A 26,137-nucleotide genomic window follows, 5' to 3' on the forward strand; every position below is an offset into this window, starting at 1 on the left:
GGTAAATTGTACAAAGAGATGCTAAACACCTGCATACTTTTGTCTGAGCTCAGATGCTTTAAGAATCATATCCACACAGAGCTTTCCTACAGCAAATTAATGCTTCGTATTGATTAAGAAAAGCTATGCACAAAGTATTTACAAGATGAGGACCCTGGCCATGCCCACAGCCCAGGGATGTACTACATGCAGTATAATACGAGAAACAGAATGCAGCTAGGGGCCTTGCACCAACTTGTTGAACAAGCTGTGCAGCAATAAAGTGCACCAGTGATGCCAATCATTTACGATAATACAAACTTCAGTGTAATCAGACACAGATTACAGTTTTGGATAGTTTCTGCTCAAAGTAACACTTTAAATTTTAAAATCCTGCTGAATTATAGGTATATTCATGGCAAACACATTGTAAAATAATTATGAACGCTAGAGAAGTTCAGAGACTCTCGCAGTCAAATTCTAGCATGGCTCTGTAGATAAATCTGGACAGTCCTTCCAGCCTCCCTCTAGCCGTACTCTCTGGGCATTCTCCTTTCTCTCCACACACATGGCAGCCCCTTGGGGCCCTTCCCCAAAATTAGGCCAGAATTTAAATCTAATCCAAGAATTTTTAAACATGGAAGGGGGAAAAAAAAAAATCTGTTTTGCTGTGTATGAAAGTTGTACAAATGTTTTATTATTAAAGGAAAATACACTAGCTTCCCTTAGGAAGAAGTCAGGTATCTCAAAACACTTGTTTTATTTTGTTGTCCTCATAAATACAAGCATTGCAAAATCCTTCACATATTAGAGTCAATGGGAATTTTGCCATGTGGCTTCATTAGGACCAGGATTTCCTTGTAATTGTGATTGTTGGCAAGTGCGACTAGTCCTTCAACGAAGGAAAAAAGTTACCAAGAACAACAGCTTCAAATAAAAGTCCTGATCTTGCAAGTACTTTAGCCTTCAGATAAAATCTCTCCTTCCCAACACCTTATTTCAGTACGTTTTATTTACACAAGCTAAGTAAATCAGACTTCAATGCTTGTATCATCGGACTAATCTTGAAGACCTTGGAGATATTAAAAGCTTAACTGGTCAAGGCTCTTAACAACCTGCCCTAGGCTGAGTCTGTCTTGGCCCTCTGTTCCTCTAGCTGGACAGACAAGATCCAGAGGTCCCTTCCCATCTGTATTCTCTAAATTTTCAAGTTTGACTGTGTTAACACAGACACAGTGTCAACAAAGCTTTCAAGGACCACATCTTCACTCGAGTTATACTGAAAAAACAGAAGTCTGTGCCCTTACAGAGAAACATTAATGCCTGTCAAAACATTATCATCTTGAGACCAATTACAGTAGTTTCCAGAGTCTTTGTTCCCACAAAACAAAGCCTGACAATACCATCAGCCTTCTCTTTCCGATTTGACTATTTCTTAATACTTAAATACTTCAGGGTTATTTTAGTAACGCTCCTGTTCCAGGGGAAGCTGGAAAACAGGACACTTGTGCCTGGCTCGTTCAAACCCAAGATGACCCTTTATAGCTCAAGACAGCTGGAAGGTCAGACACGACTCTTGCATCTCGCAGGTTACAAGCCCAACTGGCAGAGCCCACGCCACACAAACCATCAGCTGCTGCCAGACAGCAAAGGCTTGCACCAGGGTGCCGGCTCCCAGGGTCAGCGTCCTGTTGGACCCTTAGAAATGTCTGCTTAATGTTATCTGTTCTACATCCTGCTCCAGTAACCTCAGTTCCTCCTGTTTGTTAAGGAAAACTCCTCGCAGTAAAGTTAAGGTATAGGGGAATGTACAGAGACCTTAATTATCTCTTATCTCACCCAAATTCTCTGCTGAACTAGCTAAACCGGCCACATGCCTTCCTAACAACTGAGTTCACCAACAGCAATGCATTCCTCTCTGCTTTCGGTCCTCCTCCTCACCGTCCTTCCTCTGTAGGCTCACCTAGCTGCCCTTCCTCTTCCTCTACTGAGAAAGCATGACGTTGACTTCAAATTCTCCCAAAATCTCTTGCCCAATATTAAAATGTGTCAGATGAGGAAGCCTTGATTTCAGAAGTCTTGCTCCACCTCAGAGTATGTTTATGGTAAAGGCTGTTCTTCCCATCCCTGCTGCAAAATGCTTTTAAAAGCCTCAGAGAAAAACACCCCGCTCTTAGACCCACCTCTCTCAACACTTCAGGTTGTAGGAAAGTTGATTGGTTTTGACAACAGCATAGAACATACATATTTTATAACCAGGTGACTGACTTAGAGAAGACACGCACCTCCATCCAAGCTAGCAGCACCAGCCACCCTACATCAGTCCCAGTGCTTGAAGAAGGATTTTGCTCCAGTTCCTGGGGTTGCCTTCCCTCCAGAGAAATGTGGATCACCAGTAAGCGCCCAGCACAGCCCTGACCTCTTTCTTTTAACCTCTCACACAGTTACAAAGATGACTGGGACACGAACCCCAGATCTGCTGTCTGGGAAGCCTGAGCTTATTACGTCTCCCCGCCTCGTCTAGCCAGTCTCACCTCAGCGCCACTCAAATTCTTCTCTCGGGTGGCAGCTGGTAACAAGGCATCAGCATCTGCCCGGGCATCTCCTCTGCTTGGTGGAGGAATGTAACCATGCTCTGATGAGGAAATTCACCTACCTTGATGGTGATGCTGGCGGAGTATAAAACGCAAGTGCTGAGGGAAAAGGCTGCTTTTTCAGTGCTTGCACGAGAATAGGTTTATATTCTGGGTCAACACACCATAACGAACCTTTTCCATTCACCTGCAAGGAAGAAGTAGTGCAAATTAGAAAATCCAGGGAAAAGGGTGTTACAGTCATTTCTAACTCGGTATTCCTAAGAAGCAGCAAAATGCAATGACATAGGCATCCACCGCTGTACAGCTGGTGTACATCACCTGCACAAAAAGTGGATGCTCCAAAACTGAGCGCGTGGTGCCTGGACCCTTGTTATACCGTATGGAAACATCCATCTTGCAGCTTGGGATAGCACCTCCATTCATACTCATCTACTGAAAGCTGTAAACCTTATTTAAACACTTGGTAAACACAGCTGTGATTTTAAGGATGCGTCCAGGCATCAATGAATTGATCAGCAGTCTTTTGATTAACAGGTTTCTAAGTAAGAAACCAAAGTACCTTTCCCTTTGCTTAGATACGGCCACATACTAATTTAACTTTACATCACCCCATCAAAGCAATGTGCCGGATGCTCAGCTACAAGGATGATTCCCACCTTTTCAAAATCTGAAAACCTAATTAATATAATTAATTATATTATATTAATTAATATATTTTTCATGCACGTAACAACGTAAGCACCACTGTGCTAGTCATTCTCAATATTAAATTTGATATGCCAAAAGTTCAGCAAGATAAAGCATCTCCCGCTCTTCTCAAGGGTTTCTTCACATACTTACTATATAAATTTAAAAAGCCTGTTTTTCAAGCCTGTTAGTTCTTGGAGCATAAAGAGGAAAATTAAATAGGAAGTTAAAACAATTCTATAATCACTGACCTGATATTCCAGCTAACAGCTCTACTGGCAGAAGTGCTAGTTTTTTGGGGGGAAAACAGATGTTACAGGGGGTGATCGTGCACATGGCAGAAGGATGGTGCAGTTCCACACCTGAATGGGAAGACCTTTCTATAGGACTTCTTGGGGAAAAGTCTCAGGAGCAAAACCCCAAGCTTCATGGAGCACCTCCTGTGAGACCATAAAAGCCAGACGGCCTCCTCCAGCCAGTATCAAGGGGGTATCAATGCCATTTTATGGATGGATACTCCATGACCTATTTAAGACAGAAAAGGACCCAAAAAGCGTGTAAGTCTGTGGTTCTGTTTAAGTCACAGGACTTTTCCTGAAAAGAGGAAATAGTTTGCTCTCAATAGTGAAAAATCAAACCAGGGAAAGCTCCATCTGAGAAAGATGCTGCTCTGTAATTTTAGTTGTAGCACACCACTGCTCTATACTCTTTATCTACTACTTAGGACAAGCACATCCACTTGACACCTAATTGGGTTCAACTGTGGGCTGGAATGGGGTTAGCTTCCCCTCTTTCATCTTCCCACCAGTTTGCAGCCCTGAAAATACAATACAGTGATTTTGGGTGGGTACTTCTTTGTGCAGTAAGATTAGGTTAGGTGTAAAGCAAAATCACACTCCTGCCCACCATTATTTGTACTAAATGGAAACACTGAGCAAAAGAGATGATGGCCATGGGGCTATTCCCGTGCACCCCTGCACTCACATCTGCTGATGAGCAAAGACACACAGAGGGAAGTCAACACAGGTCCAAAGCCAGGGCCATGCTTTAGGGGAATGCCGTGCACAAAAAAACCCCACGGAACACAGATACATCCAGCTTTAAAACAAAACAGCAGTCTAACTACAGCAACAACAAAACACTGTGCCATTTCTCCTAGCAAAGACAAAGCCTAGATGATCCAAAAGGATAAACTGCCTCTGGAGGTCAATATTTCACATCAACAGTGGAGCAACTGTTGATGTGCTAGCTGAAGTGTACATATAACTTCTATTTAACATGTACAGAAACAGCCCTCCAGAGTCAGCGTGGAGCAGCCACCAGGCCATTTTGACTCTTTATCTCAAAATGAACAGACAGTTAAACTGTTCCAATATGATTTTTTTTGTCAATAATATTTTTCTTCATATTTCTAATTTGACTTGTAGGATGTTATCTAGTCAAATAAAGGAAACTGGGAAGAAAAAGAATTCCTGTGTTTTGAAGCACTGGGGCTATTTTGTAAAGACAGTAAGTTTCCAGCCCCCAGCATTCTGGAGCTTGATTACAGCAACCTGTGTTGGAAATAAGATGCCCATCACGGTGCAGACCTGTCCTTTGCCTTCACCACCAACCTGCAGTGGTCCCTGCCCTGCCAGCAGTGAAGTACAACCACTGGGTATGACCAGACCAGCGAGGAAAGCCCAAGGAGCAACCGAAGTGAATGGAATCAGCCAGTACTGGTGGCTCAGGGTTGCTGCAGAGGTGGGCACCCATCTCCACACTGCAGAAAGCCCACCATGAGCTACAGCCCTGGGCAGAGGCTCCATTGGGTTTGAGCAGCTCTCACCAGCTGCTTTTACTTGAGCTAGGTCAACCACTGGAAAATATTGTCTGTGTCCATGAAGGTATATCGTATGTTCACCAAGAAGTTTATCAGGTAATAGACATCTCTCTCCTACCTTCACAGGCTTATGGATGGGACCTGCTCTTTGTCCACATATTTGAACAGCCACAAAGATTGTTTACTACCATCTCTTCACAAAACAAACCAAAAAAAAACTAAAGGAAGGAAAAAAAAAAATCACCTAAACCACATACCTACCAAAAAGGAAGGGAGACCTTTTGCACATATTCAAGCCCTGTTTCCCCCGCCACCAGAGGAGACAATGGCAGGGCCACATCCGTTTGAGCAGTGGAATGCCAAATTAATGCCTGACATGGACACTGCTCCCACCTCCTCGCACCTTTTCTCCCCAGTGGTATTAATAAAAAAATCCGCAAACCCACAGCTGTAAAAACAAGTCTAGCAAAGAGCAGGGGGATTCTTCAGGACTTCCAACTCCAAACCACTTTTCATTCCAGATCCTCCCCAGCTATACATCAGACACCACTCCCTCAAATAAAACCACATCCCACTGTAGACCTCTCTTCTCCTGACTCCAAGCTGTGTGACAGTGCTTAAGATGCAAAGACCATTGGCTGTAACTTCTGAGGATCACTAACACACAATCACACCTCATTTTCAGGGGCACCATGGCCACAGCACGTATGCTGGAAGTCAAGCAGGTGTCCCAGGTACCAGCTCCAGCACTGTCGCCTTACTGTTTATCAGTTGCAGCTCTCACCCACTGTTACCAGAGAACCATCAAAATCTCATTTGTTTGGGTAACTACAGGCATGAGCTCAACTCCAACTCTAATAAAGGGTATTTCAGCTTCTGAGTCTATCACCTGAGGTACACCTTGACAAACCACTTAAATATGGCTGCACCACAATATGTGCATACAGAAAAGGTAATGTATATTTTAGTAGGGCAAAGATTTGACAGACATACATACATCCTGTTTCCATGGCATGAGAAGTTCCTTCTCTCAACTGAAGTGCTGGTTCATGAGACATCTCAAAGCAGTTACTTTCCCCTCAGCACTCTTCAACTCATTACAGGAAAAACACAACATAAAATATTTTTCAGTGATCCAAGCAAGGACAGCCTCTCTTCAAGCTCTGAATGCCACCGTAGACTTCTGAACACCCACAGCCTGCTGTGACAGGCAGAGTGAAGGTATTTATCTGGCTGATACAAACATACGTGCAAACAGAACAACCATCCACAGCTACGCCTGCACCACCATGCGTTGCAGCTTGGTGGAACTGGCTCTGCAGAGTGAGAGAGCTGGGGCGGGGGGATCACCTGCATGTGCCTGGGAGGTTTCTTCACATGTGCTACAGCAGGGTCTTGTGGACAATGTCTGGGCACAGTCAGGGCACAGCAAGCACGCTCCTGCAGCACCTCTTCCAGGTTAGCACCCACCAAAATTAATCCAGTTCATGAGTCCCAAAACTGCCCCGCAGTGCTTGCTCATGCAGGTAAGTAGTGGGGGAGGTAGAAATGAGGAGATTCACTTTGAAACATGAAGTCCAAACCAAAATATTAGCATTATGGCAAACATGAGGAAGGACTCTTCCTAGTTTTGCTGCCAGACCTCCAAGAGATGACTTTGTAGCTGACAGCTGCCACCAATAGCCAGGGAGGTATCAGAATGCAGCCCACCCTGGGATGGGGGGAGGGCACAGACTCTCCCCTCCTGTCAGACTTGTACACTCTTCTAATAAGAGAGCCCAGATTCATTTGAAAGTCTTTAAAACCCTTCTTACCCTGATATTACAAAACAAAACATGCTCCTCATGCAACAATGTCATAAGCACCTCTGCTTCCACAGGCACTCTGGATAGAAGAAAGCTGTCTTCAAGACACAATTACAATGCCACTGTATGGGAATATAGCGGAAGATTTGGCGAGGAGGTTAGTTAAATGTAAATACGCTCAAGTGACCTGCACCTGTCTGTAGAAAAAGCACATACATCACACTAATTGTTTTACTGACCTTGTGTGCTTGATGAGTTGAACCTCTGTGTCAGATAGCACAGGCCTGTGAGAAACCCCAGGCACCTTATCGCTATGTCTGAGATTCCTGCTTTGTTGTGAGAAAGAGCAGGAGGCTGCACCTGAAGCCTTGAAATACAGGCGAGCTCAGCAGGCCCGGTGATCTTCCAGCAGGGCTGAACTGACCAGCGCCTGCGTCCCCACCTGTGTCACCTCTGCCTGGGAGCTCAGGTGTGGCTTCAGAGATCCCCCAGTAGAGAGGTAACTAAAATAAAACTTGCTCTTTGCAATGCATTCTTGACCTCTGGCTCTTCTTGCAACGTGCCTGCGTATGTGTACACAGCCACTAACAAAGAAAAAAGGAAGAAAATACAAAATTATCTTGGCCTCTCAGAGAAGCACCCAGGGCATAGCTAGCGCATGGTTACAGGCAACACAATCAGCAAGACAATCTTGCAAACTCCAGCCGCTCACTGCAAGTGACACATGAGGAGCTCGTCCAAAGGGGTCTGCAGCACTCCAGTCATGCCCCGAGGAGTCTGCATGTGTCAGACTTACTTTGCAGGAAAAATTTGGAGCAGTGCCCTCATCTGGTCCTTTTCTAAGTAAAGATTTAACTACTACATGCTGGAAATGAGAAAGCTTCGGCAAAGTTTCAGGAGGGGCTTTTTTGGTGTGGTGTTTTGGGTTTTGTTTTTTTTTGGTAAATGCAGTTTCTGTTGTTAAGATTTGAGAGATGTGCAGTCCTCAGAGCCTTGTGAAAATAATGACAGAGCATGTCAACCTCACCTTACTGGTAGTGGTGGTACCTATTTTATGTTTTGTCTTTCCCACCACAGGTATCACATCAAGCAGCAAGCCATCCTTTAGCTTTCCTTCAACCACTCCAAGCCCAGCAACACTGGTGGAGTCAGCAGGGTGAGGAGAGGACCAGACACTCTCAAGCTCCTGCTGCCCAAATACCAGGACACAAGGTTTGACTGATAACTGCTTAGCAGCAAGGGTTTCCAGGCTGGAAACGGCAGAGCATTAAAGGGCAGATCCACAGACAGCAGGAACTCCTACACAGATTTAGGATTCTGGAGGAGACCGAGGGGAGACCTCATGGCGGCTACAGCTTCCTCACAAGGGGAGGTGGATGGGCAGGCACTGATCTTGTCCCTCTGGCAACCAGTGACAGAATCCGAGGGAATGGTAGGAACATGCATCGGGGAGGTTTAGGTTGGACATTAGGAAAAGGTTTTTCACCCAGAGAGTGCTGGAGCACTAGAACAGGCTCCCCAGGGAGGTGTCACAGCCCCAAGCCTGACAGTGTTCAAGAAGAGACTGGACAACACCCTCAGACACATGGTGTGAACTGTGGGGTCGTCATATGCAGGGACAGGAGTTGGACCCGATGACCCTCTTCCAAACCAGGACATTCTATGATTCTAGATTTCCCTTCCCTGCCCCAATTGTTCTGAAACTCATGTCTCCCTTCTTGGAAAGAGACACCCAGTCCTTCAAGGGGATCTTTGCCACCTGCAGCAGCTTGTGGTTGCTGCTCAGGTCAGTATTGTTCACACAGACACAGCTTGCAGCATCTTGGTCCCGTGGAGCCACATTAAAAGCCATCCTAACACTCAGCAGGTCTCAGCTATGGGGGAGTTTCTGGCATTGACACAGAGCAGTAAAAAGTCTTTTTTTTTTTTTTTTTTATTCGGGGCAAAGCTGCTGCTTGGGAAAACAACACCCTAACAATTTATTGTAAAAGCAGGGATACTGAGAAGTGGAGATGTTCAGTCCGAACAGGACAAGGCAGCCCTTCCCAATGCCCATGCAGCTCCAGGACCTCTCTCTACAGCAAAAAGCTGTCAAGCACGCCAGGCATCACACACATTTCTGATAACAAGCCTGTTACCACTTAGGCTGATCTCCAAGCACGGGGGTCCAGGATTTGTTGACTTTTGGTACGTGGTTTGCTAGCTTTTAGTATGTGGTTTGTTGGTTTATTTAAGCCAGAGCCGGCTCTTTAAGGAATAGGATGAGAAATGAGAGAGGGAGGAAAAAAGTCACTGGTAAAATCATACAAGTCAGAAGAAGAAAGAATTTGTACAGAAAAGAGTATCTTTGACTTTAAGAAGTTAAGCTTGTGTCTGCACCATGCAGAGACACACGCTGCTATGTTATGACAGACGTTAAAGCAACACAGTATATTAAATGCAGGAATTAAGTGTAATTGGAAAGCTAGAGCTGTGCTAAGTGTAAAAGAAGATCACAAGTGAAAGAAAGAGTCAGTTTAATATTCCAGACAGCTATTAGACTGAGAAACACTCAGCCACATACATACGGTGTGCCTGTAAGCAAGGGTGCCCTGCAGAAGACCACACCTGCACCCAAACGGGCAACACCTGCACTGGAAAAGCAGGGAAGGAAGAACACACCCTGAAATTTCAGTATGGGAAAATAGAGAGACAATCAGTTTGAGAAGCTTTAGCAAAATGACATCCTAAGACACATGTCTAAAGTTTCAGGTGGGAATTGAAGGATAACAAAATCACAAGTAAGTGGAAACAGTGTCCTTTGCAAATCACATCAGCCAGCTTTAAAAAGGATGCAGCACAGCTGGCTCTATCCAGGTCAGTACTAAAGAAAATCAAGAGACTTTTGTCGTCCTGTGATTTGTCACAAGTGGCATTTCCAAACCATCTCCAGCTGCAGATGAAGTGTTGGAGGACATGAAGGAGGGGAAAAAAAAGAAAATAAAATCCTTGAGAACCACAGAGTCTTCTCCATTTTCCCCTGAATTTCAACCTTGATCCACTTCCCTCCCACCAAGTCTCACCTTGCCATGGCTTCTCTCCACTTTCCGGAAACACTTGTTCAAGGAGAGGTTGTGTCGGACCGAGTTCTTCCAGCCGGTGGGTGCCGTGGCAAAGTAGGGGAAGCGCTCCAGGATCCAGCTGTAGATTTCTTTGACTGGCAAGCTCTTGTTGGGGGAATGCTCGATTGCCATGTAAATGAGAAGGCTGAAAGAGTAAGGGGGTTTGGAAGTGGAGGATGTCTTTTCGGGGTTCTGGTAGCAGGACGGTGAGAAGGATGGCACGCTGTCGCCCTCAATGTCATACAAGGGACTAACGATCGGAAGACCTTCACTTCCAAGGCTGAAGTTTGTTAGAAGGTTAGTACTTTCATGCAGCCAGTTCAAATTTGTGAGCTCGTCATCTGCTGAATCTCTGTCCACCACAGTGGCCTTTGGCCTGCCGGCATCGCCTGCATCGGGCAAGCTTCCCATCCCATGACACTGCCGTAGTCCTGCAGCTTTTTCTGTTCCTGGCGTTTCAGCTTTCTTATCCGGAGTCATTCCAGTGACTGGACCCATTTAGCTTTATCGGTCTGCAACAAAGGACACAGTCAGAAATCAATGCAAACCTTCAAAATCATGTTCAATGGCAGCCCACCAAACCCAAATACAGGTTCATACCATCCCCACACTGTGCAAGAATACTGCAGTCACTGATGAGAGCCAGGGTCCAACACCAGGCCCATGGTAATCTCATGAGCACATGATAACTCCCGCTGGTTTGTAACTGGTAAAACACTGGCCCAGGTTGCCCAAAGAGGTGGTAGATGCCCCATCCCTGGAGACATTCAAGGCCAGGCTGACTGGGACTCTCTTGCTCACTGCAAGGTGTTGGACTAGATGACCTTTGAAGGTCCCTTCCAATCCAAACTATTCTGTGATTCTATAACCAGAACGTATGGTAAGGACTTGGAAACTGCTGTATCTATCTTGAAATGCCAGTTAGGACACAGAAATAATGGCTATTTTGATGTCAACATCTGAAATCTGAAAAAAGATCTTAACAGGTAGGATCTGATCCATTCAGCTCCCACATTAACTCTGCAGTTATACTCCTTGTCATGTAATTTGACCCTATTTAGGTGTGTTTGCCTTTGGTGCCCAAAGAGTAAAAAAATAAGTTGCAGAACTTAAATCAGCATAAAGTGAATTTGCAGCCTCAGCACAAGGGAAGTCTTTACAACCCTCCACAAGTCACAGTCATTCCCAAGAACTGCCCTCCTGTTCCCACCGTGGAAAGATCTGGCCAGGCGATCTGTGGCGACTAGAAATGATGCACATCGGGATGCAGACACAGGTGCACAGGCACAGAGTTCTTGTTAGCAGCAAGAGCAGATCCAGGCAGGGCTGAGCTATCTTTTATTAACAGTTCTCAATTTATATGTGTACAGATACAGGGCTGGACCAAGAGGTTAGACAGTTTTTTCAAAAAATGTTATTCTAGACACACCGCACTCATGTTGTGACTGTTTTCAGTCACGTTCCCATGCATATCTTGTGGGCGGCATTCCGACCCACTCATTCACACGCCCAGGCCCAACATTCATACATATGGGGGCGGTTTTCCAACCCAGGATATCATTCTCACTGGCCTGGGCTATCACTTCTTACACTCATAAAAAACATACTTCTCTACAATCTGTCCAAGGCCCTTTAGCTGGAACTGCTGTTCCCACACCCATCGGTTCAGCTGGAGCTGCCCAGGTCCGAAAGAGCTTCCTTCCCCTCCCACAAGGGCTTGCTGCTCTAACTCCGGCTTCCCCGCAGAGGGTGGTGGGACCAGCTATCAATGGGAAGGAACCACCTGCTGGGGTGGCAGCTCAGACCTCTTGCAGCAATAACAGCTGATCACTTGCTTTCAACATTTCCTTAAAAAAAACAAATAAATAAATAAATAAAATATATATAAAAATATATATGTAATTATAGCTACTAAAAGCTGCCACCCAGAATGCCAGGTCTAACAGGCTACCTATGCTTTAGAGGCATTACACTACCAAAAAGCACCTTCTTACTCAGAGTTTTCAAAGACATCATCTATCGAACTACATTATGCTAACAGCTGTTTTTCTGCTGGTGTGACCATGTTGGAGCTTTGCTGCACCTACAGCTTTGGCCAACATAACTGTACCACAAGTACAGGCCAACAAAACCCCTCTAAAGATGTGGTGTGTGTATCTATATATACAGGGGCTACACCAGCCTACTATAAACATATGGCACTCCAACTATGGATGCAGTTTACCAGCAAAGCTGAGGTTTGTATTAACAGTAAAATCGCCCACTAAAAAAAAATAAAAATAAATTTAAAAATTAAAAAAAAACCAAAACCAAAACAAAACAAAAAAAAAAAAAAACAAACCAAACCAAACCAAACAAAACAACAACCCACCACAGTTCTGTGTCCCTGTACATGTGCTATCATTCTGGTTTCATGCTCCAGTTCCTACTCCAAGAGCACAATTGCAAGACCAGAACAGTTCCTACACCATATCTCACCAGACAGCTCTATGCAGTTAACTGGGTATTTCCTTACAACCAATTTTAGTAAACGCATGGCTTCGTGCACTTGCATCTTCTCCTACAAAGCAAAGGCAAGGAGTTGGCCAGCTTGCGTACACCTTCTGGCTGTTCCACCTACAAAAGCACACCGTCAGCTGGCTCCAACCCAACAGCCTCGCTGTGTCCCTGTAACTACACTACCCCACCTGTCTGGAGGTGTATTTCCCCAGCCTACTTATTTTGGAGGAGGGGACCAATGTGTGTGATGGAGGCATGATGGGGTGACACAGAAAGGCAACAGGATACAACTGTATTATGCTCCCCAGCAGAAGCCAGAGCCCTGCCAGCCCCTGCCTGATTCCAGGCAGGTGTGGGGTCCAGAATTTGTGTCTCCCTCTCATGGTTCAACTCCAGCCAGCAAACAGGATCACACAGCCGCTTGCTCACTCATCTCCTCAAGTACGATGGGGGAGGGAATGGGAAAAAAACAAAACAAAACAAACAACTTGGTTGAGATAAGAACAGTTCAATAGGACAGCAAAGGAAGACATAATAATAATAGAATATACAAAACAAGTGATGCACAATGCAATTGCTCAATGCCCATGGCACTGATAATCTGTTCATTCCCAAGCAGTGGCATTTACCTCCGTCTAACTCCCATTTATATACTGAGCATGACATCGTACAGTAAGGGATACTCCAGGGATACCCCTGTTGCCAGCTTGGGTCAGCTGTCCTGGCTTTGCTCCCTCCCAGCTTCTCATGCACCTCCTACAGCATGGAAAGCTGAAGAAGTCCTTACAACAACCAAAACATCAGTGATATTACCAACATTCTTCTCACGATAAATCCAGAATACAGCTACTAAAAAGAAAATTAACTCTAACCCAGCCAAAACCAGGATACTCCTCCAGAAAACAGACTGGGTTTCACACCAGAAAGTACTTCTCCCTTCATCTGCCTATATGTTTTCACACCAGCAAGTGCAAAGCTGCTCTGACAGTAACACCTCTACCTCTGCTTACTAGTACTAGTGCTGGAAACCATCCCCAAGTTTTCTATTTAAGTGCAGAGATGGGCATGGTTAACTACCAGCTCAGTTATTAAAAAATAAATAAATAAAGCAAACTGCTCAAATAGCTGGTCAAAAATAGCTTTGCTCTCCCTACAATTTATTTCTCCCGCAAGCCACCAGAGCAATTTATATTGGCAGTCAGTGATTGCTGGCTTTAAACAAAGCAATATATACATATGCTTATGTCACTTTTTCAACCCTTTCTGAAATTAAAAACACAAAGAGCTAGTTATAAAATTCATACAGTGAGAAAAACCCCAAATCTGCTGCAACATGAGTTGCACCATTTTCCTTGTAACGATTAACTCCACCTCTTCGTTCAGTGCCTCTTTTGCCAGCTACATACTAGCTCACACCTCTTAGCCATGTATTAATAATTTTAGCACTCAGTTCATGTTGCATTAACTATTCCTTTGCAAATCTTCAGTCAACACAGGAGATCAACAAAATGCACATGCGCACAAACACATGCAAGTATTAGGTCACTATAGTTATTCCTTTGGTGAAATGGGGCAATGAAGTCTGTCTTACAACTCAAATATGGTCTGGGCACGCTTACAGTCTTCTCAAAATATAGAGGAAAGAAAACCACGTTAATTTATTAAACTGGCACCTAAAATCAGGTAGGCTTTGTGGTGTCAATGTGCTATTTGTTTGCACGCTATTATATGTTAGCAGAGAATCATTAGAATAATTAATACCCTACTTAAAAAAAAAAATGCAAGCAATACACTTGCAGTAAATAATGTAGGCTAGTGCCACGTTTCTCTTGGTAGATGCATTTAAAAAAATCCACACGTCTCATATTACCTTCTTAGTGCCTAGTCCACCACGTCGCACATCTTCTACATGATCAGCAGAAATGAAAATGTTTTTTCTAGAAAGCTATAAAGGCCATTATTAGACTATTATAACCTAATAAATAAGAGAAAAATTAAAATCACGGTTCTGTAACTACTGCATTTTTCAAAGGGTGTTCTCCAGTGGTCTAAACTGAATGTTGCATCAAGGATGATTTAAATATATAAACAGCAGAGTTATTTTAATGAAGCAGTACTTAACTCCATTAGGATGGCAGTAGTGAGTGGTAACATCAAGGACCATCAACTGGTAACCTGGAGCTGGTTTTCTGGAGATAGCCAGTGTTCCTGGGCAGCATCACTTCAGCCTCAATGGCATAATATGCTTTATACCATGCTAACTTACCCTTGCTTTGCTTGATCTCATAATATTGTAACCTCTAATTCTGTCCAGTTTACTCTGGCGTCCTGCTGCATCGGTCTGAAGCAGACACCAACACTGGCAGCCTTCTTACCACAAAGAGCTGCAAAGCCATCAAATCTCACGCTTCCCCTAGGCAAAGATCAACCACCACAACTCCAAGGGGTACTCACTCCACAGATGAGCTCATCAACAGACATGTTAACGCCTGTCTCGCCTCTCAAGCACCCAAGGGCCGTGGCGACCACAGGATCTCCTCACCTCTCAAGCACCCAAGGGCCATGCAGCCCATAGGACCATCCCTGTCTATTCAGCTGAGACAGCACTGGTTTCTGCCAGTAGCAGCCTGGTGGGGAGGTACAGCAGTGCCACCAGAGTCTATCTAAAGACACTCAAACGGTCAACTTGCACGGTCTCCAAAGCCCCTCTTCATTCATGCAAACCCTTAATGACATTCAAAACTCACAATTTCTTTTTCTCCATGTGTGCTTTGCCTGGCCATAAGCAGGTGGGACTGTGAGAACACAGCTTCCAACCTGTCATTTGCAAGATTACCACTTCCAGTATTTGGGCTTAATATTTTATAGAAGAGTTATGTGATTCACCAAAGCCATCATTGCTGTAAGCTAGCAGGGTCTTGTGGTCAGGGATGACCCAGTAGGAACACCACTGGAAGAGCAAGGAGAGCAGACTGAGAAGACCACAGATGAAGCTGTCCCGTGCAACACCATGATAAAACCATACACACTTGGATGCTCAGATTTTTTCCCAACGTTTCTCACTGTTACCAGCTAGAAGGGCTGATGCAAAAAAGATTAGAGGGAGGCCCTAGGACCTGCTCTCCAGTGCTCCTACCCAAGCTCATCTGAAACAGGGAAGGGGAGAGGGAAACTTAGCAGAAAGGCAAGATTAAAAGCTCACCGGAGTGTTTTAAGGCCACTCAATGAAATGTATCCTTCATTCCTTTACTCCCTTACTGGCACTTTCCCCACCTCTTCAGATACTGCAGGGACAGCAGAAGCCTTGCAAGAAAACCATCTCCAAAGGACACGCACTTGCTCAACTGCTGAGACGCACTCCCTGTCGCCCTCCTACAGCTCTCCCCGAGCCGCTTCTGACCCAAAGAGGATGGCAGATGGCAACCATTTAACCCACCTCCCTGGCTGGCACCTTGAACGCCCAGAGACTCGCTGCAGTTCCCCTGGGGACAGTCCCAGTCCTGCCAGCTGAGTCGAAAGGCAACCTCCAACTACATAAATGCAGAAATAACATGCTTTAAGCACACCTCTGAAAAATGTGCAACAGTTTACGCTCTCTCCCACGAGCTTTGCCATACCCATAAGTACACACTAACACAGCACGCTGCTGTTAATTAGTACTAAGACTTGCAACTGATAGTCGAAGTATTCAAAGCCTAAAAGCATCATGCATCCAAATCCTAAGGAACTGAAGCATCCATCTCCTGTAAACACCTTCAAATGAAGAGCTAACCAAAACATCTACTCCTCAAACACAAAGTACTGCAGCAGAGGTCCACGTTATTTTGCATGGTAATTATAGACAGAGAACTATGATTCTTGGGTAAGAAGATTAAAAGGCTGCAAAATCAAATGACAGTACTCAAATAACAGTTCAGGTGCATCAGAAATGAGGCGAGAGAGACAACCTTCATTCCAGCAGTCTTGTGATTTTTGGCATCACTCAAGAGTACATAGAAAAGCCAGGAGAGGAGCTCCCTTACAATAAACACTGGTCCAGCACCCAAAGCCCAGTGAAGTCCTGTTCTCCCAGGCCACTTGCTATCCCGACAGCACAGCCCAGGTCCAAAGGGGCTGGAGGTGTATTCAGGTGGCAGTCAGGTTCAGAGAAACCCTAACAGATCAGAGAAAGAGATTCAACACCACAAGACAAGATTTTTTGCAGTCTTCTTTCAAACTCACTGAAGAGCTAAATTTATGAACAGCTATGAGGGCTGCAAGGTCCTCAGACTAGCAGAGCACATCTGGGGTTAAACCAGGTTTGCATACCCCCAGCTACAACTTTATTTTGACAGAAGACTTTGAGCACCTACCTCCATGTTCTGCCACAGAAATGAGTGCTTTGATGCATCGGCATTTCATGAAGACAAAAGCTGCTTTAACCTAGGCCAACTGGGTAACAACACTGCAAGTCTGCTGGGGCAGGTCCAGGGGAAAAAGCTGTAGCAGACACCTCCATCCCACCAGAAGTGACGATCTACAAAACCAGCAGCATTGCAGGTGACGGTGTATAGCCACTATTTTAGTACTACAGTCACCATGCCTGGACTCACCTACCCAGCAAGAAAGAATTCAGCCTTTTTGTTAAAAGATGGCACAGCCTCGTCCGTGCCAAATTAGTACATGAGCAGAGCTGCTGCTTGACCCTTTTTCACCCTATGCGGTGTCAGATGAAAGGTGCCATTTGTCATCTGCACAACATCAGTGCCCCAGGTTAGGACAACCCCCTCTACACCCTGTTTATCTCTGTAGGATCAGCCAAGCAACTAGGTCACCTCTGCTAGCCGTGGGGAGACCTGGAACCTGCTAACAGTGCAGTCACTTACTTCCAGATGTAAAAAAAGAAAAAAATTACACCCCTCCCAAATGTCACCATGCATTGTCTAAGGAGTAGAACATTATTTCAATCCAAGAGAAGATATTTTTAGCCATATCACACGTTAATGAGAGCAGCTTTGCAACTGCCCTCTCTGCAACAAGCTCGGGTCACACCAGCCTTAGGTACAGAACTGGGCCGCTTGTGTGCTCTTCAACTTTAGCACTAACATATACAGGCTCCAAGAGAGTATTCAAAAGATCAGTACATGCTTCTGCATGCAAACAACTAAACCAATAGCAAACTCTTCTATTGATTTTTCATACTCCCTTGCATTTACAGGAAGCATATTGACAGCAGGGACAGTCCTGATTTAAATACATCAATGCAGGTATTGTGTTGTTAAAACAGCCCAAGAATTACACAAATTAATGACTGTCACTGCTCATCTATACAGGTTTAAGATGAACCTTCAAGCCAACATGCACACGGCACAGGACCATCTACAAGCTTTTGTGCATTAAAGGCAAGAGCAACGATAAAAATCTTGGCTCAAGTAGTAAAAACCCATTGATGAAAAGCACCACATCCGCTTGACCCGGAGCATTAAGAGCATGACACCAGACCATTTTTCCCCCCATTAATTTAACCTTTCCCTGTCGCTCATCTGCGTTGTCTCACGCTGCCCTGCTCCAGCCCCTGCCCACCTCACATGGGTGGCTCGGTGGGCTGGAGGTCAGCCCAAAAGCCCCCCGCCAACCCTGCAAAAGGCCTCTATTCGATTACAACAGTATATGATGTCACGTATCCAAGACAACTAAAAGCATTACAGTCTCCCAGGGACAAAACCACCTCTTGGCCACAGATGTCAGCAAGCCAGGACCTGTCGTCTGTAGAGAAGAGCGGGCAGCTGCACCCCCCGCCACGAAAGGCACCCGGAGATGCTCCCCCAGGGCAGCACCCACAGCAGGCAGGGCCCTTCCCGTTCCTCTGGGCTTGCAAAGGGGGGCAAATTAAAAATAATTGTTTAAAAAAAAATAAACAACATTAAAATGTGGTTATCAACTTCTTGAAGCCACCCTGAAAACAAAAACCAACAAAAACCCACAAAAACAAACAAAAAACCCAAATCAAACAAACCCACATAATCAAAAACAAACAAATGAACAAAAAAAACCCCAAAACAACAACAAAAACAAGGACCAGACAAACCGTAAGAGTCATAAGTAAGCTCAAGGGTTTCTTTTTAACCTTGGCATCAGTAGGCTCAAAGGATAAGAGAGTGTTTTCAGGTATTTGCTGAAATACTTTCAAGCCTCTCCCACTTCAATACCCCTTTAATGTCAATATTCTCCCACACTCACTGATCTAATTAAAGGCCGGAAGGGGGGGGGGGGGTGTGGAAAAAAAGGTACTGAAAACCAATTAAAAGGTGCAGTACCAGGAAAATTTAAGAAACGTTGCAAAATTTTAAAAGGGAAGGGATGAAACCTTTAGCATAGTTCAGGGAAGGTCAGGGAGTGAGAGAGAGATTTCATCTAACTTGTATAAAAAAAGTTTGGTTTTTTGTTTTTTGAAGTACACACACACACACAAGTGGGTTTTGTGATTGAAATAAATGTCTGAAACAAAAATGATACGTCAAGTCACGAACAGGCCCAGGCCCCAATTCAGACCCTGTGCATGGCCCAGAGGCTCTGGGCCGTTCATTCCAGCGCTGTCTGCAGGGACTTTGCAGTCGTGAAGCCTTTCCAAAGGCTGCAGTCACTGTTGGACAGGGTTCCCTGTGCCTCAGATTTAAAACATGCACATGAAAACAGTCTAACTGAGAAACTGGGAAGTGAAAACGGAGAAAAGTAAATCCAGCAGCAAAATCTAAACTGTTAAGAAAAACCCTTGGTGTCACAGAAAGGGAGGAAAAAAAAACAGAAAAATGTTATACTGCTAGTAGCAGCTTTTCAAAAGATGCCTTTGGGTCATGTTCCTTAAATTCAGTACATTGCTCGATAAATGGACTAAAATGCAAAAAAATGTAGGCCATTGATATGTTCACAAGTAAGCCATTTGAGCAAATGCCTTGCAAAATAATTCTGATGCTAATTCCCTTTCCAGGGTAACTCTCTCACGTTTCCGTACCATCATCTTGAAATGGAAGTGAATATAGTTACATTTCAGCTGGTGTCAGTACCAATTTACCAACACTAGAAAACATAGCGCTATCACTTCCATCCAGCTTTTCTGCCTTCTTCAGCCTTAAAGTACCAGAACGCCATATTTCCAGCTGAAAACCAAAAATTTGAAGCTTCACCCCAAGTGACCCTTCTGCAAGATTCAATTTAAAAGCACCATCGCAGCTGTGGCACAAAGCCACCGCCACATTACCAGCACAACTCTGTGACCACAAAGCTGCCACCGATCGCTGTTTCCCAGCTCCTGCTTCCAAAGCATGAGTTTTGCTCCAGAGTCCCTGGCATGGCAAAGCGATGCTCTGCACCCTGCTGAGCCGCCCCGGCCAATTCACTCTTAATTTTACTCCGCAACTGTTGAATTCGGCTTTCTGTTTCCGAATTACTTTATATCAGAATCATCCCTCTGCTTATAATGGTTGTAGCATAAAACTGTATTTTCTTCTATATGGTGGCTGCACACTAGGACAACTGGACCAAGCAGGTTTCTCGTATAGAAAAATTGCCCAGTTTAATCATACAGGATCTGCATGTTGAGGTAAATCTTCAGAAGATAGTTTCCCTAAACACAGAGGAAAGGCAAAACTAGACCGCCCAAATCCAAAATGCCATCTGACACTTCTCATATGGTCAAAAGCTCAAAAGCTTACTAGCTCATCCTTCTGACTTCTCAACATCCCTAAACCAAAACAAACTGGCTGATAACTGGTCTGGTGATGGTTCTCACACACCAGAGGATGAAGGATGACTGGCTGCTGCTGGGCAGCAAGCTTCCCAGCTTCCAGTCACTCAGCTCTACTTTGCACAAGTTTTCCAGTTGCTGAGATTTCTCCACACCCAGTAATCAGCTTTTAAGCAACCATATACTTGCACCAAATCTAAGCACAATGTAATGCAGTGGGAGTGTTAAAAAGGAAGTAAGCAGTGGACTGCACGTGAACTGGGAAACTAAAAGTAGCTACAAACCAGTGAGACAGGAATGCGCTGAAAATAATCCGAGAGAAGAAACAAAGCCTGAGCATGGTATCAAGATAAACTGCTCCAGGAGATGGGCTTTGTGAATACATCCAGTCACACATCACGAAGTCCACAATAAACAGGCAATGGCAATTCATACAACACACACCGGTGGGACACCCAGATGCGTAAGTAAAATAACAGGAGGATCAAGCAGCGTCACCCACATCACAACCACCCAGTGCTTAACAGGTGGAAAATATGGTCATGACGATGAAGTCAAAGGCACGTCCAGGCGTGTGGGTCTGTAGCTGTAATGCAAAGACAGAGTTTGTCACCAGCTGTACGGGAAGGCTCGCACACGGCCACAAGCGCTGGAGCTGGAGGCTGCAGACCTGATCTCAGCCCAGCCCTGCATTTCAAACCCACCCCATCAGCAAGTCCAGAGAAGCAGCATCAAATGCCTTTGACCAGAACTGCGATCCTGCAAGGGAGCCAACACACACAGGTCCTGCTGACATGAGTAAATCCTATTAGGAGTTCCTGCTAGTGGGAACTGGGTGAAAATATGCCCAACTCACAGTGTAACCCTTGCAGAGTGTGCAGAAGGGCGGCAGTGGGGGGTGATTCCTGCAGCAGCCAATTTAATGGAGACTCTAACACACCCTAACCTTTGAGAAAAAAGTAGGGAGCTCCAAGTTGAGTTTAACACAAAAGAAAAAAAAATTGAACATATTAGGGAAAAAAAAAAAAAAAGGGTCAAAATTCAGATAGCTCTCTTTTGGTATAAATCATCTTATTTGCACAAATTCCAGGCTTCTCTTAAAATGGTCTTGGTGCGTAAGCAACCATTTGGTAAGACGGGTGTTTCTACCCCAGACGCAACAGCCAGTCTTCCCGCTTGTGCCGACTGTGCAGACCTCTGGGCACTCAGCACTGCGGAGCACCCAGCAGCGCCCTCCAAAAGCGAGTGTGACCCAAATCTCGTGCTTCTGCAGCCGTAACCCGGAGCACTGCTGTGTGCTTTTACCCAGCATGGTGACCACGGGATGAAGACTTCATCATCACGGAGCAAGCACTAAGTCAGAAGGCACATGTAATATGACAGGGAACGAATAAACATGTATCACGCATTAAGGTCCAGCCAGAAAAAAAAATGAAGCAGCAGTGTCTCAAGGTTTTCTTGTTTCACTTCTGGGTATTTTCTTTGGAAGCCAATCTGGTAAGAGGCACATCGCACGCACCCAAACCGACCCTCTTGGTTGCTGTGCTGGGATGCAGACGGGGTTTGCAGCCTGCAAGCATGCACTTGTTGAGAGACGGAGCTGCGTGCTGACGTGAGTCACCCAGTGTCGCTGACAACAGCATCTCAGCGCAGGAAGTTGCCCAACACCATTTCGGTTGTCAAGGGGCGAGGCACATATGCGAGGATGAGGCACTCACTGCCTCCATCTACTTCCCTCAAAAAAGTTACAATCAATACAGAGACATCCTATATACGAGCTTACACACAATACATCTCATTAGCAGGAGGGGAAGGAACCACAACAGTCATAAAAAGAAAACTCAAGGAGCCAAATGGAATAAAATCGACAGAATTCACACTTGTGCTAAAAGGTAGCGAGTATGCATTCATACCACCGACAGTCTTTACTTATAGGGACTAAAGGCTGCTTTTCATTGATTTACAGCCAGAAAAGGAACGGTGTATTTGACACAGCTCGTTTTGCACCACAGTGGTACAGTAAGACCACCCTGTTGAGGGAATGATGTAAGAGATGCACAGCAGTGGTGGCTGCAGGCACACCATCCCTCCTGCCAACATTCCTACTTTTTGACACCCTGACAGCTATAATCCCGCTGTCCAGCTCATTCTGATAAGGTAACATGAACTTGTATTTGGAAAAGATCTTCCATGTGCCTGGAATATTTCCTGCCATAAATACCAGCTCCTTTTAATCCCAACAATGAGAAGCCAAGGAATGACAACATGGAAAGAAGGTGGAATTACAACCTAGTGAAACCAGCATCAAAACTTCCACCATTTTTATGGGAATCAATGCTTCCATGCAAGAACTGCATCACTTTCTCATCAGTTTAAACCAAACCCACACAGAGCATCTTCAAGTGCCAAACTATCTCCTTTATCAAAAGAGTTTGGCTTCGCTCAACACATCAGGTTTCCAAGCATTGAGCAGGCAGAGCCTATGGTTAAAAGAGATGGTAAAAATGAGCTTCACGTGGCCTTAAGCCTCTGTCTTTTTTCCCAGGCACTACAGCAGCTCACCAGGCAGTCCTTTTTCTAGTCCAACAGGACCACTACAAATCCCTGTATCTCTTCTGTTACTGGACTGGCATGTCCCGACACTGAGATAGTTGCCGGCAGTGCTGGTGCCTGAGCTCCCCTGAGGACATGGGAAGGCTCCTCAAGCAGAAAACCTATGGCGGCTGGAGCTGTTGAGGCAGCAGGCTCCTTGATTGGTGTTCCTTCTTACTTCTGAGCTGAGCAATCCCTGTGGAGCTCCTTCTGTACGGCCTTTGCAGCAGCACCCAAAGGGGTCACAACTTCATTCTCTGGTCAAGATGCTGACAATGAAGACATCAGCTGAGTTTCATTCCAGTAAGGTCCTCAAGAGCACTCAAGCCCACACATGTGAAGCAATGTGGGGTCAGTGTTCTCAGCTCCTTCCAGGCCCCTGCTGCCCAGGGCAGCACCGCAGGTAGAGCCAACACAGCATCTCCACCATGCTCTGCAAGAGTAAACACTGTGTGCAGCAGCACCGCTCATTGGCGGTGGGCATATGGGGGGGTGGCAGGAAAAAAGATGAAGAGCACAGAAAAATACTATACATATTTTAGGCAACTCAAATATACAAAGAGAGAATTACCACCTTCTCTCTATTTCTACAAAACCCAAGTCACGCAGCTGGACACAAGTGTGACCCCAGCAGAAGCCAAACTGCTGTGGCAGCACATGGCCAAGCTCCGAAATAACATACCCTGGCACTCAGCTAAGTTCATCAGCTCAAGCTCTCTGCCGTGTTAATTGCTACTACATAGTTTTCAGTTCAGAGCTGATGCATCCCACTATCTTCTGCAGAGCTTGGGAAATGTGAGTTAGCACCTGCCAAGAAAAGAAAAACAACTGCAAACAAGTTCAAGTTTTCTGACATAACTCTAGCTTAATATATCTTGCACAGATGTAGCACCACAACAGACTTCTAGGAGGTAAAAAAGACCCCAAACCAAGAAACAAAACAGAAGTTAATTGATTTGCACATCGGTATATTACAAACGACCTGTTACCAAAGTCCATGTAAACGCAAGTCCACCAGTAACAAGATTTGGAGAAAGAGTGTCTGTGCATATATGTGTGTATATATATACATATATATATAAATATGTATATAAACATCTTGACTTCACAAGTTAGCCACGAACCTAACGAAGTGACTTTCACAGCATCCAAGTCAAACATAATTCAGCATTTTAAACTTTACATTTTGCACATAACGTCCACCCCTAGGCAGTCACCAAGGTGCGGAGGTGAGTTTATTGAGCCCTGCTCAAGGTTACACCTTATTTTCTGGTTTTAGTTTTTTCCTCTTTACTCTTTGTTTGGGCCTTGTCAGAACCCAAATCTTCCCAAAGAAAAGCCCGTTCCCACTCCCACCTAAACTGGGAGAGCTGGAATATTTGCGTGTCCGAGCAGAAGTAGGTCGGGCAGGCAGTAGGATGCTGCTCCTCAGCCACCACTGCGCTTCACCACCCAACTCCACCAAAAAAAAACCCAAAAGCCAGAAAACTCTGAAGTGCCACGTGCAGATCCCAGCCTCGCCTCGAGCACCTCATGAGTTGTTTCCAGAGTTTTACCTCAAAACGCAGAGGTGTTCCCCATAACATCTCTCCTGCTCTCCCCTCACCTCTGCACACCACACACCCCTCACACATCCGTGGGGGCTTCCTACCTATTTTGGGGACAACGGGACACACGGAGTAACGCCAAAAGGGTGACTGTTTAAATAAACCGCTTCGGGGTTTTGCGGGGGTGACGCGGAGACCAGGGGCACGGCGGGGCCGCGCTGCCGGGTCTGTGCCCCGGGCAGACCCCGGCTCCATCACCCCAGCGGGAGGCGCGTAAGAAGCACGGGCCTGCGCTGCCGCGGGAGGTCACCCGCGTAAACCCGCGGACGGACAGACGGACGCTCCGCGGAGCCGCGCCGGCAGGAGGAGCTGGGGGGTGGGAGGGTCCCCGCTCCCGGCACGGCCGCCGCGTGGGGGGGTCCCCACGCACCGTGCGCCCGCTCTGCCACCCCCGCGTCGTCCCCGACACTGGCTGAAGAGGAAGCGCCGCCACCGCGCGTTGTCCCCGTGCGGGGGGAGGGGGCGGGTCCCTTCTCCCCCTCCACGCGTGGGGCGCAGCATCCCCGAGGGGGACACCAGCCACCCCCCCCCCCCCCCCCAGCACCAGCCAGACCCGCCGCGCCGCTCCCCGCGCTTTCCATTCCCTCATGAAACCTTTCCACAGCGCTAGAAACAAAAAACCCCAACCCCTCAAAACCTCTAAAACCCCAAAAACTAACCAAAAAAAAAAAGCCAAAAAGCAACAAAAACAAGCGTGGGGAGGGAGGAAGCGGGAGGGGGCCGCCGACTCCACTCACCGCGGTCATGAAGCCGTGCGGCCGGCAGCGCGGACACAATATGGCAGCGGGGGGATGTGTCAGGGAGCAGCTGCTCCCTGCGCAGCGGCGGCGGCACCGCCCTCCCCGCCTCCCCATGGCAACCGGGAACAACCCGCCCCCCGCTCCGCCGCCGGTGCCGCCCCCCGGCCCGCCCCGCCCCGCCCCGCCCCGCCGGGAAACGCCGCCACCCCGGGGCCGCCGGGGCAGCGGGGCTGGGAAGGGCCCCGGAAGGGCCCCCGGGCTGCTCACCCCTTCCGAGCCTCCTCACCTGCTGTGAAAACTTTCCGTTCCCCCCATAGCACCCCCCAAAAAAACAAGTTTAAAAACATAAACCCTCCTTTTAGTTTCACTTCCCTTTCCTCTCCCCTCGCACATCGTGCGCTGGTGTATTTTGCCTGTTTGTTTTTGCCCCCCTTTTTCTCATTTCTGCCATGACATTAAACCTTCTTTATTATTTTTTTGTCCTCTTAACAAAGATGAAGCTGCCGCCGTGTTTGCCTTGCCTTGTAGTGCATTGTCCTCCACTCGTGCCTTCAGCTTCAAGCTTTTCAGGACGAGAACTTTGCTGTTTGCTTAGCGGGGTTTTACAGTCCTGCGTACACTTGCAGTTTTACAACACAATAAAGAGAACCTTGGGAAGTTGCTCGCAGGGGGAAATGTTGTTCTGCGGCTGATCTGCTGCTGCAAAAAAGTTTATTCACCTTCCCAAGGTTTCCTTGCCTTCTGAAGGACGCTCAGCTTTTCACCTGCCTCGTGATGCATTGCAGTAATTCTACTTATAAGGGAGGGTGGGAACGTGTTTCAAGGAAATTCTCCCTCTCCATGTTAGCAGGAACCAGTTGTTTTTTAAAAAAATTGAAATTCACAGAACAGGCTCTTGTTTTTTTTTAAGACTGAGGATGAATTAAGCCCAGGATTATAGCAGGCAGAATCTTCTCCCAAGGGCAGAGGATGGAATCCAGCAGCC

General features: G+C 46.1%; 1 protein-coding gene across 3 annotated transcripts in view; it reads right to left on the minus strand.

Annotated features, from left to right (window-relative positions):
- The window catches only part of FOXN2 (forkhead box N2), a 36,505-nt gene extending 11,222 nt beyond the window's left edge, over positions 1–25,283 (minus strand). For 2 of the 3 annotated variants that reach the window (XM_065835410.2, XM_065835408.2), the window contains exons 1-3: positions 25,150–25,283; positions 9,953–10,503; positions 2,636–2,760 (exon numbers count right to left, since the gene is read on the minus strand). In XM_065835410.2, coding sequence (XP_065691482.1) covers positions 2,636–2,760; positions 9,953–10,489 — 662 coding nt within the window. In that variant the 5' untranslated portion in view covers positions 10,490–10,503; positions 25,150–25,283. Of the gene's footprint in view, positions 1–2,635; positions 2,761–9,952; positions 10,504–11,598; positions 11,781–25,149 lie in introns of those variants that run through there. The other variant, XM_065835409.2, reaches the window with a different exon arrangement.
- Positions 25,284–26,137: the final 854 nt, after the last annotated feature.

This window comes from Patagioenas fasciata, chromosome 3 (assembly GCF_037038585.1).
Source record: "Patagioenas fasciata isolate bPatFas1 chromosome 3, bPatFas1.hap1, whole genome shotgun sequence".
Lineage (NCBI taxonomy): Eukaryota > Metazoa > Chordata > Aves > Columbiformes > Columbidae > Patagioenas > Patagioenas fasciata.